Source organism: Notolabrus celidotus, chromosome 7, assembly GCF_009762535.1.
Source record: "Notolabrus celidotus isolate fNotCel1 chromosome 7, fNotCel1.pri, whole genome shotgun sequence".
Classification (NCBI taxonomy): Eukaryota; Metazoa; Chordata; class Actinopteri; order Labriformes; family Labridae; genus Notolabrus; species Notolabrus celidotus.
The window spans coordinates 17,197,699-17,210,064 of NC_048278.1; the positions used below are offsets into that span (position 1 = coordinate 17,197,699).

The window sequence follows — 12,366 nt, forward strand, 5'->3', positions numbered from 1 at the left end:
CCCTAAATTACAGTGATTAAAATTGTAGTTCAACAGCACACCTTCTATTCCTGTCAGTGTAAAAATGATGAGTTACAGCTTCAAAACTATGCGGATGGGCAAATTAGCAACAACAATGAAACAATTAAAATTTTAGACGTGTTTCCAAACTGCTGGGAGATGGCTTCCCCGTGGCTTTCCCCTCTTTTGCTCTGGCTTTCCAAAAGCCTTCTGATTGCTAAAAGCTGGTTTCCAAAGTAAGCTTATGTCGCATTTAACGCTGGCAATATTAACCCAAAAAATCCTCCTCAACCTTGGAAATATCTTGTGTTGTTCTTTTAGCTTAAGCTAGAAGAACATTGTGCAGTTGTTGAAGAGTCTCTATGCTCTTTACTCAGCTCACAGGACCTCACACATGTACTCACACATGTACTCATGTACTCACACACACACACTCTCTCAGACCACTGTAGCCAGAGGTAGCTTTTTAATGAACTCACTGGTGGCCCTCAAGATCACTTATACAGAAAATGCCTCGGGGTACTCATTGCACAGCAGCTTCTATTTGTATTTCTATGCAAGGAATCTGTTGATTAATATAGCCGTATTTCTTGGTTCATGGATATTTATTCTCTTCACATGTGTACTCAACATATTATAGTTTAGCAGTATTTCCGCTTTGTGCTTCCCTAAACAATTCGTTTTGCTTATCCTTTGGTATTTGTCTTTTTCCTGCACATAGAACAATCAGAACCACAGAAACAGATCTTGTTAAAAATACTATAGTTGGAAGAAATACTGTATGAGATGCAGGATATTCTCTCTGCAACATAGGACACGATATTAAGCAGAACTAGCACAAGTGTGTTTTCATCTTTGTTTGGTTCCTCTCCGCTGTCTCTCTCTTCTTCCTTCACATTTCATCATCGCTCTGTTGCTGCTCAGTGCTGCCTTTTATTACCAACTCAACATTAGCTTGGAGAGCACCGGGCATGCAGTAAACAAATTTGCAGCAGTTGAGGTGTATGGCTAGCTAGGCAGCAAAGTTAAAGACCTGCATCACAGTGGCAACTGGTCCTAGTCTGTCTGTACTTGAGCCACATCGACCCATCAGAACATCAAACAAAAATGCAAAGCCATCACAGCCTGTCAGTAAGATCATATCTTTTGTGATTTTTGCTCATTTACCAATCATAGGCTTGCACTGTATTTTTTTGGGGCTGTTCAAGACGCACCCCTGAGCATTTTGTAAATAATATTTGCAGATAATTAATCAAATCAAGAATGATATCACTTCCACTTTCTTATGTGTAATTTCCTCTGTGAGCAGCTGTTTGGTGCAGAGTTTCTTCAGCTGTGGGATGATATCTAAATTTGGCTGCAGGCTTAACTCACCCAAGAGAAGCAATACCTCTAAGCTGTTAGGTTTAAAAGAATATATTTCTTCTTTTGGCTTGAGACATGATAAGCTCCTCGGGTTGAGTGTATTAACCTATAATGTCCTTATTATTGTCCCAGTGCTGCATTGGTTTTCATGTTTGGCCTTTTACCCCTCCTGGTTTTCCCAGGGGCCTCCTGGTACAACACAGCCTGTGGCAAAGTTAGCTGTTGGCTGGCTTTCTATCCCCTTCTCCTCTCATTCTTTTTCAGAGGACTTCCCTTTCACAACCTGTTTTTTCCTCACTGCTCAGCCAGTTGCCTCAAGCTAGTAGCCCTGTGTTTGCAATGACTGTGGAATACATAATTTGGAGTGTGGGCATTAAAGGTAAATTAACTCTGACAGACATATGCTTTATTTATATAAAAACTCACATTTTTTTCTAGTGGAAGACCTTGAGAAGAACTAATTTTTAAATTTACTCAGATCACTATTGAACCATATTCTTCTTCAGTGGTCTTATTTTTTTTAAGAACACCTCGGTTATGCATTATTTATATATTTGGCAGACGGCACATCTGTAGCTCAAGCAAGTTTTGTAGTGAACTCAACCACATAAAAACAGTACATGCATTTATGTTTGTAATCCAGGAAGGAACTAAACATCATTATCATAGGCAGAAATATTTTATAGCTTATTTTACTTTGTCTGTGTGTTTTGTTTCCTTCTTGCAAGTACAAAGCAAAGTATTATTCCTCCTAGTAACTGTAAGTAAGAGATGAACTCTGTTTTGAGGACACATTCCTGACCTCACTGGTAAGGTTATGGTGGCCTAGAGGGATGTGATGATGTGATTGTTCCTTCGGTTAGATACTGAAACACTTTAGTGCACATGCAAACATATGCACATAGATGTGCTGTGCAGCAGTAAAAACACACAAGTCTGACCTAGTTGTGTCCCCTCAGATCTGTGTCTGCCTTGCAGGCCATCTGGCTCAGAGTTTAAAGGGGAAAAAAAAACCCACGCGCGCACACACACATTTTAGTTTATAAGCCAGCAGTGCTGGGTAGATTTCCTCATGAGGTTAAATGCAAATTACATACTTTTTTGCTTTCCATTGCACACATTTGGCTCAAAAATGAATGCTGATTTCATTTAGAGGCCATATTAAAAATTCCAACAGACCGTCTACACTCACGCAACCCTAAAGTCTGAAAGGCAACCCCCTCTTAGTTCAAGTGCATTCACACCACTCCTATGTAGCCTCTGCTCACAAGACCCCATTACATTGTCCCCAAAACCAGACAGAGACCCCCCCGTATCCCCCTCCCTCCCTCTGTTGCACCCACCATCCACGTCTTTCCAGCTGACTGGGGACCATTAAGTGGTCCAGAGCAGCCAGCAGCCCTCCAGACAATCTTCCCAGTAGCAGGTGCTGAAGTAAGGGTCTCTTAAGACTGTGGGAACTGCAGCCCAACAGCTGTTTGCTAGACACCCAGACAGAGCATGTAGCCAGAAGGCACTCTGCTGGGTGCTGTCCGAACACTTGGCCCTTTCATTTAGGCTCGTTTGATATGCAGGTATGGCAATCACATCTTTAAAGTGGATCTCACTAAAGTTAAATGCTTAGTTTGTAAAGGAAACAGAGATTAATTATTTAAAATAAATAGAGCAAAAACTGTTGTGTTTAAGATCTGTTTCTAAATAAGCATTGCATGGAAGTCTATAAAAACAGTATGAAGAACGTGAAAATAAATACTACTTAGATCATAGGAATTTGTGTTATTTAAACCATATTATCACAGCACTTCTTGGTTTTAATGAAGCCAAGAAGGTGTAGATTGCCCCATGTGTTCAGGCTGTGTCACACTCATACACACAGAAGTGAGAGAACCCCCTAGTGGCTTCATTAATCCGGTCTCTGTCAGGGAAACTGAAGAAGTCACCATGGCCTCGCTCTTCTATTTTCTCTCCTCTCAGCAGAGGTAAACAGACATGAATGATGAGCTTTTTAAAACCTCCTGTGACCATTCCCGTAGACTTTCTTTTCTTCTGTGCTTCCGGAAAAACAAGTACATGCCATCTTTGATCCGAGTGGGCTTAAAGCCCCCCTCAAAGAGAGATGGAGAGGCTCTATTTGGGGACAAAAGACTACTAAATGCTCCCTCCTGCTCTGGTTCTGGTCTTATGTCGCCCTACAGTGAGCTGTGAAAACTACGCACAGTCTTCAGCTCGCTGTCAAACCAAAGAGTCCATTTATTGCTATGCCATCTTTCTTAGTCTGGCAATGCTCCCTCTTTCACCATCTCCCTTTCTCTTCCCTAGACACTGCAAGTACCAACCCCTCCCCCAAGTCTTTCCTCCACTCTCCCTCCCTCTCCCTTTCGATCACCCTGCCTTTCATTCAGAGGGGAGGTGTCGCATTTAATTCTTGGCTACCTGCCCATTTCTATGATGGCAGTTAGTCTTATTATCAAAAGCTCATCTCTTGCTTATTTCTGCTTCAACTCTAGCAAGCTGGCATCACAGTCTCAGGTTGTTGGTGCTGTTGTTTAATGTTATTATGTGTAGCTCAGGCACTATTGGTGTGCACATCAATAGAGAATCTTCTGTTATGTTTTCCTGTACTCCAGCTTTATTTCCTCTCAAAGACTTGCACATACATGCAATCAAAAGGCAGCCTTGCCCCCGGTTGGAGGCATGAGGAGCCAAAGAGGGGCCTCATATTTTTTTATTTTTTTGACCCTTTTCATTCACAGAGCGTAATCAGTGACTGCCCTCCTAATTGCTACCAGAATGAAAGCAGCCCCACATTACTGACACATGATTGCAAATGGTGGATAGAAATAATTGTCCCCTTTTCATTGTTTTGCATATTCAGCTTGCCTCCGTCTCCCTCCTGCCAAATCTTGTCTTTGCCAAGAACCAGTGAGACCTTTCTGTTGGAATGCCTGGTGGGGGAGTTGAAAGGGGAACAATGGGTACATGTCGAGGTGAAAGAAAAGAAGAGGCTGTTTGGCACTCGTCTACAAATTCACACACAAACATTATATAGAAGTGGACAAAACAGAATAAGACCTATGCTGTATAACCCCATCTAGTCAATTAAAACTCTTATTGTTGAGCTCATTATGTTACATTTTGGCCCACTCTTGTTTTTTCAAATGTGCACAGTAAGACAAACTAAGGGACATATTGCATTAACAGAAGGTCCAAAATGTGACTTAATTTCCCTGTAGATTCAGTGAATTGGTGGTGTGAAGATTGTATGATATGATTGGGCAGCTGGCCATATAATATGTGCAGCATCTTATCCCTGCATGGATGTTTAGACACTCTGGTGCACCTCAAGTCAGGTCATTTTGTTTTAATGTTCTTATTATAATGTACCCTACTTCTCGTCTCACCAGCATTTTGCTACTTAGTTCTCTGAAAGCAGTAGACTGATACAAGAAGCATGTTCTCAACAACATGCCTTGACAACAGTCTGTTTACTCATACATGGCATACAGATTGTGAAGCTGGCGGTTATTTAAAATAACAAAAAATAAAAAAAAAAAAGTCTCTGTTTTTTGGATAAAGTGGCTCCTCCTTGGTCTGGCAACTAACTTAGCAGATGCGTGCTGTTTGGTTAGGTGCTTTTTTGGGATTAGAATTACTAGTCCTAGCAGTGGACAAAGACCACAGCTCACTATCATTCTTGTCTTTTACCTTGAGGAGTAAAAGATAGTCCTTGTATTTACAGTAGGGGAGGCTATAGCCCTGATGATCAGCTATTGTGTGTGATGACATTACTGCAAGCAATATCCTCTCTCACAGGATGCTACTGTGCTGACGCAGGTGCAACCACTGAGCTAACGAGTTGCAGGATCTCATGTGGTTGTCAACTATTTGACCCACAGTAACAAGTAACAAGTCATTTTAGATACCTGTAACTAGATACTCTACTAGTTACAGCAAATAGTAGTGACACATTACCAATAAATCTGGTTGTAAGTGATCTCTTTACTATGCAGTTGTTATATTTGTATTTATTTTTCTAATTCAACTGATTGCAAAAAGAATTGTGTGTGTGTCTGTGTGTGTCTGTGTGTGTGAGTGTGTCATCAGTCTGTCGACCCTGTGTGATAAGAGTGCCTGGAGAGTTGAGATAAGTGTGTTTAGGCGAAAATTGCATCCACAGCCACTCTGTGGTGTGTTGCAAAGTATCTTGAAGCCACATATCATTCAGTATTTGTGCCTGTGGGTTTGTATCTACACACTTAAGAAAAATTGACTTTTCCCCCATCTTTATGGGATTGTTTTGACCACTTGATGTCTATCTTGTAATTGATTACTAATATCGGTCTCTGAAACAATCTAATCGAAACTAAAGGCAGAGTAATAGAGGGTAAGTAGCTCAATTAACAAACAAATTAAATATTTTACTAATACAGCCTGAGTGTTAGAATTAGAGGTCATTGAGCCATATTTACAGCAGCTGAGTAGGTTTGACAGAATATTATTTTCATCTTGGGCATCTAATGTGTATAGAAAATGACTGCCTAATCTGCTATTGATATTTAATGCACTAAATCCACTTTTCAAAGTTATCCAGCATGTGTTTTCATTAAAAATGCCATGTACCCATTAAAATACATAGTACTGCACCTGCTTTAACATTATTTCCTCTTTTGTCATTTTAACATCAACTTTTACTGAATGTTAGAGAAATTCAGATTTCTGTCTTTAATTTACACATTTAGCTGTTTCAAAATGGCAATTTCTTTTTGTAATCTCTTCCACAAGTTACTTGATTTATTTCTCACACATTCTCCTTCCCCCTTGTGAGATCAGATGCAGTTCCCATTGGCTTTTAGCCTATTACATGAGGCTGGGCTAGTGGTTAGGATGTTTGCATGCTGGATCGATAGCCTCCCTGCATTCACCCACTAGCATTAATAAGATCATCGATTAGCTGCCTCCCACTGATTGATTACCCCTTTACAGCATCAAATCAGTCTATTATTAGTTCCCCCTCTGAAGGGATGCTTTTGCGACTAATGAAATTGCTTGTCTGCAGTACACTGCTGATTAGAGAGTTGTTGGGGATGGACTTTTTTTTGTAATGTGGTGCTGAATTTTTAGATTACGTTTATAGGCCCGTAAATAGCAAGAAAAGGGTAACATTCAGTCCTTTATACACAGATTTTTATAAAAATAGATCTGGATGAACAATCAAATGCATACTCAGGTGTCCAGAATTAAATATATGCAGGTAGGGAAAAGTCAGCGCACACACATTACCACAAGCCAGGAGGAAGTGTTTTGTGGTTCTTAGTGCAGTGCAGTTGGAGGAGGAGTAAGGCTGGCGGAGCGTAGGGAGTGATGGATGAGAAGCAGTCCTGGTTTCATTCCAATAAATGAGCGGCGTTCCACTTGGGTTTCCCTTCACAGCCCCGGCTAGTGAAGCCACGATGGAGACTGATGGGCCTCTCACTGCTGGGTATTAGAGGAGAGCAGAGGGAAGAGAGGGAGGAATTACAGGGTGTGAGGGAATGAGGAGAGGGGCAGAAAGGGAGAGATGGGACATGGGCAAAAGAGAAAGGGGCAAGAGGAGGGGTTATAAATAATGGTAGATGGAGAGCAAGAAGGAACTAAGTGCCAGGACAAGACAACAAAGTAAGAGGAACAAGTCTTAAAAAAAGTGAGAAAAGGAAGTCAAGGAAAAAAGTGAGGAAAAAAAGCGGATGAAAGTAAAGTGGATAAAGGAAGGGAAGCAAGGGCTCCATCTCCCCATGTCTGTTTGGCTGACTGCACCAGGGCAAGAATGTATGGATGTGCAATAGCTGATATGACATGTAGCACGCTTGACTGTGCATTCTGATTATGTGTTGGACTGTGGTACATGCAAGTGTGTGACCGGCTCATCCTTCCAAGTCTGATAGCTAGCATTAACCAACCAAGAAGATAGAATGGGTCCAGGGGACTAACAAGGGTTTTTATACATGATGTCTTTTAGTCTAACCTAATAGGGTTCTTTTCTCTCCACCCCATCCCTTGTTTCCTCCCATTAATCAAGATGTGAATCATGTGTTCCTACGTTCCCCTTTGTCTCAACTTTTCTTTTCTCTCTCTATTTTTCTCTTTAGACATATCCCTCCAGAGTGGCCCTATTGCCCAGTATGAAACCTCTCTTTGGAGCACCTCTTTGCCAGTTGACAGCCCCTCCAGTGCCAATAGCTGGGACAAAGTGATTATTGACGGAAGTGACACAGAATCTTGGCCTTCAATCAGTCGCAGTAGTGACCCCAGCCACCCTGCAGCACCAGAATGCCCCTTGGGCTCAGCTCTCTCTAACCAAGACACCAGTGCTGTCACTACCACCAGTTGTAGTAGTTATATGAGTATGGCCACAGGTGCAGCAGGCCAGCAGGCCCACTATCCCTCCCTCAAAGCTAACAATAATATGATGACGGGACCTGGGTCAGTCAACGCATTAGCTGGTAATAGAGGCTGGGGCACAGATGGGAAACAAGATGGTGTAAATGGCGGCCGAGTTGGAGGGTCCAATAGTTGGGGCTCTCCCAATTTTAACTTGAACCTCAATCCCAATGCCAATCCATCAGCTTGGCCTGTCCTGGGCCATGAGGGTGGTGGTGGTGTTGGATCCAATGGGATGTCAAACTCCCAATCCCTCCCACCAGGTATTAATGGCAATGGAAACATGAGCCTTGGAAGTGCAGATAATGGGGGGGGGCGGTTGGGTCAGTATGATAAGTGCTAATGAAAATGATCAACAGCACCCTTCTACCAATACAAGCTTGTCCTTCAATATGGAACCTGCTAACCTTAACACTGATGGGCCAAACCACACTAAACAACAGCAGCAAGCTCAGGAGCCTATGAGCCCTATCCATGGGATGACTGGCTGGGGAGGCCAATCACCCACTGAAACATCCCAGCTTAATGGGGACACAACAGGCAGCTCTGTATGGGGAAGTGGAGAAACTAAGGCAGCTGACTCCCCCAAGGACTCAGGCTGGGAGTCAACCCCCTCTGGAGGCCATTCAGCCTGGGGCCGCCAAGGCAGTGGTGGTGGGAGTAGTGGAAGCGGTGGCTGGGGTGATTGGGGGAAATCCTCTGCTGGCGGAGATACATCCAAAGGCTGGGACTCAGTTGATGCTGGTAGTTCTGGGTCAGGCCAAGAGCAGCAGCATAGCTCTTGGGGCATGCAGACTGGAACAGCCCCCGCAAGTGAGGGTAGTGGGGACAGCAGTGAAGGTCAATCTCACCACAAAGATAGGTCCTCCAGCATGGATTATTCCCCTGTTGTACCACGGCAAGACTTGGATCCTAAGGTGCTAAGTAATTCAGGTTGGGGACAAACCCCCATCCGCCAGCACACTGTATGGGAGATGGAAGAAGCCAAGTCTAATAATGGAAAGAGCAACAGCAGTTCAGACACCTTAGGAGGCTCCAGCTCTAATGGTGGGCCCGTATCTACCAATGGAGGCAGCATCAATCCTAACATTGGTCCCAATCAAAGGCCGGGGTCTGGAGGAAGAAATGACAGTGAAGGATCATCATCTTCCAACTGGGGACCCCCTCCCCCTCAGCAAGTCCAGTCTGGATCAGGGTGGGCCCCCCCCCAATCTGTCAGCAAAGCCCAGAATGGCACTGGGAGTGGATGGGGAGATGCTATGCCTGCCAATGGTTCTAGAGGTGGAGGCACACCAAACTGGGGTTCTGAGGATAAATCCCCCAACTGGGATGATGGCCAGACAAAAAGTCAGCCTACTAACTGGGGAGAGGCCCCCAAAAGTTCCCATGGTTGGGGCAACAGTAAAGGTGGATCCAATGGTTCTAGCACAGGGGAGTGGGGAGAGGCAGAGGTCAAGAACAATGGGTCCTCCAGCAGCATGTGGGAAGGAGAAGGAGGGAATGGAGGAAATAGCAGAGGGAATGGAGGAAATAGCGGATGGAAGGATAGCCCCAGAGAAGGAAATAGAAGTGGCACCTGGGGTAAACCTTCTCCTACGGTGAATAATTGCAGCTGGGGGGAAAGCACACGTGCCAACGGCCCAGTACAAGGAGGCTGGGGCTCTAACAAGCCTCAAGAAAGCAGCAGCAGCAGTACTGGCAGTGGAGGAGGTGGCAGCATTGGTTCATGGGGTGGTCCTGGTTCTGTAAAGCAGAGCACATCTAGCTGGGGCAATAACAGTAAAGCGGACCAGAGCATGGAGCCCACTGGCTGGGAAGAGCCCTCCCCTCCCTCCATCCGTAGAAAGATGGAGATTGACGATGGAACATCCACCTGGGGTGATCCCAATGCCGGCAAGTCTGTCAACATGTGGGATCGCAACAATCCTAACAATAACCCAGGCAATGGCGGCCCACCTGCCACTAAGAATGGTGGAGTGATTATCCCTAACAATAACAACAACAATCACTCAGTCGGCCCTGGCAACAACAATCACCATCACACTCACCACATGCACCACCATCCCCATCATGGTCAACCTCCAACTCACTTGCAACACCATGGAAACAACAATGGGTCACCAAACAATGGCACCTCACATCCAGGTGTGGGTCCCCAGGCAAGACCTCCCCACGCCAACCCAGGTAACACATTAACAAAAATCTTTATTTATAAAGTGCCAAATCACAACAAATGTTATCTGAAGATACATTATACTTGTTCAGTTGTGTTGAAAACACCAAATTCTATTTTTCACTAAAATGTTGTAAAATTTGAGTAAAGCATAAGTATGTTTTTTTTTAAATAGTTTTAAGCATAGGAGCCACTCATAATAATGATTATGGTGATAGAAAATGCTCCTTTTTTTCTCACTCATACACACACAAAAATACCTCATCTATTGAAATATGCTTTGCAGGAAACTAATACTTCATTCCAAAATTGATCACTTAAAAACTTTCGTTACTTTAATTATCAGGAAGATAGTCTCAGAGATATTGAGGGTCTCCTCTTAGTCATGCATTAAAAAAAGCCCTACACAGTAAGCCAAAAGTAGTTCAACAGTCAGTTCAAATAAGTCTTAGTGGAGACAAAGGCCAGCCATATATACATAGTGTGCAGTGTTAATACCTAACATTCTACTCTCCCTTCGATTGTAAATGAGAACATTGCCCCCTGCTGTTGTCCATTTGCATTTTGCTGACCACAAAGCATGACTACCGTTTTACAGTGACATGTCTTTTCGTCAAATTCTTCATAGCTTGAAGTATTTCTCTATTGTTAAGTACTACAAATAACTAAAGTAACCAGTGGGTGAACATTTTACTGCTGTGCACTTTTTTATTTTTCCACTTCACCTCTTTCTTCAAGGTTGGGGAGAGCTTCCTAGTGTTCAACCCAAGTCAGAGCCTGCTTGGGGAGAGCCAGCAGCTCCAACATCAGCTGTAGACAATGGTACCTCTGCCTGGGGCAAGCCCTCTGGAGGAATGGGAGGATGGGCAGAGGGTGGCCATGAGCCCTCTGGACCCTATGGAAGGCACAATGGACCACCAGGTTCTGCACCCTGCAAGCCAGGTAACACCCAGACATGATTGATATTTGTATGGCTGCATGATCATAACAACGGGGAAACACTATGCAAAGTCAGGTCAATTTTTACTAATGTAGCTTGATATCACAAATTTGCCTTAAGGGGCATTAGCAAGGTGCTGGACAATGGTTATCTTTTGTTGATCACATACACTCATGCACCCACTTTGACTGCCTTGCAACCACAGCAAACTGACAAAGTGTTGGTAGGTAGTCTCTGTGTGCAGGACAAGTCCATACAATACCAAATACTATACAATCTCCTGGAATCTCAGTTTCCTGATGCTGATTAGTGGTCTTTTGTGAGATAAGTGCCCTGTAAATCCACTTCCCCACCTAACCCTGTGAGCACCATTATCACCTTGACCTTTAACGCATTTGAGATTCTGGTGTCCAGTGGGACTGCACCTACTGTAAAACACTGATTGTTAGCAACTCCCTATATTTGTGCTTAACCTCACTTAAGTTAGGGAAAGAGAAAAAGGAAGTTTCTTTCTGAATTCTGCAGGGTTTTTTGTGCTTCTGGAGTATAGCCCAGATTAAAGCAATTCCACGCCTCAGTACTCCTTGGTTATTTGGGCTGTTGGTTTGAAATATCGAAAATGATAGAGGGAGGTTTAGGTGAAATGCAGCAAATGGCAACAGTGGCACCAAGTGGTCAGATCAGGAATTACCCATGCTCATCCTCTTAAATGGCTTGTCTTGTGTATTCTCATTGTGCATGTAAACTATTGAACTGATACTAAAATACAGTGACAGGAACACAACCAAAAATGTGTCTTGTTGTCATGATCTTTCAGCATTTTACTTATTTTCAATTTTTGTTTCTCAGGCCCCAAACCTATGCAAGATGGCTGGGGAAATGGCGGCGAGGATATGGGAATGTCTACTAGCCAGTGGGACCCTGAGGATGGTGACATGTGGAACAGCCCCACCTCCCAGGAAAGCAGCTCTTCTTGCAACTCCTGGGGCAATGGACCCAAGAAGGCCCCAATCAAGGTCAGAAAACAAACTCAACTTTCATGTTAATATACAAGCAGAAGTCAATGGAGTGATCATTTTAATTAAAAATAAAATCAAATGTTTTTTTTTTTATTTTGCTTTTTCTTCAGCAGGGGAAAATTGTCAACAAGCCAGATGAGATGTGGATCATGAATCGACTCATCAAACAGCTCACCGACATGGGCTTTCCGGTATGGAGGCATTATATTTAGAGAATAGTTGTGACAGTGACACGTAGCACTAACAAACTGTCTATCTGGTAAATCTTTTAATTAAAACTTTGGAATCTAGGGTGTTTATATACCTCTCTTTCAATATTTTTAATTAGAAAAGAAAAATGAGTGTAAAATCTCCTGCGCAGTGTTCTACACATGAAAATGTACATCGTATCATGTCTTATCATTGGAGAAATGACATTAACCATCTAATAATTAATACAGCCCCTTAAAAAG

At 43.2% G+C, this 12,366-nt stretch overlaps 1 protein-coding gene across 1 annotated transcript in view; it reads left to right on the plus strand.

The window, feature by feature from the left end:
- Nucleotides 1–12,366, plus strand: part of tnrc6c2 (trinucleotide repeat containing adaptor 6C2) — a 54,213-nt gene that overhangs the window by 23,868 nt on the left and 17,979 nt on the right. The window contains 5 exon segments of the mRNA XM_034688400.1: nucleotides 7,491–8,089; nucleotides 8,091–9,966; nucleotides 10,694–10,897; nucleotides 11,745–11,911; nucleotides 12,028–12,105. Coding sequence (XP_034544291.1) covers nucleotides 7,491–8,089; nucleotides 8,091–9,966; nucleotides 10,694–10,897; nucleotides 11,745–11,911; nucleotides 12,028–12,105 — 2,924 coding nt within the window.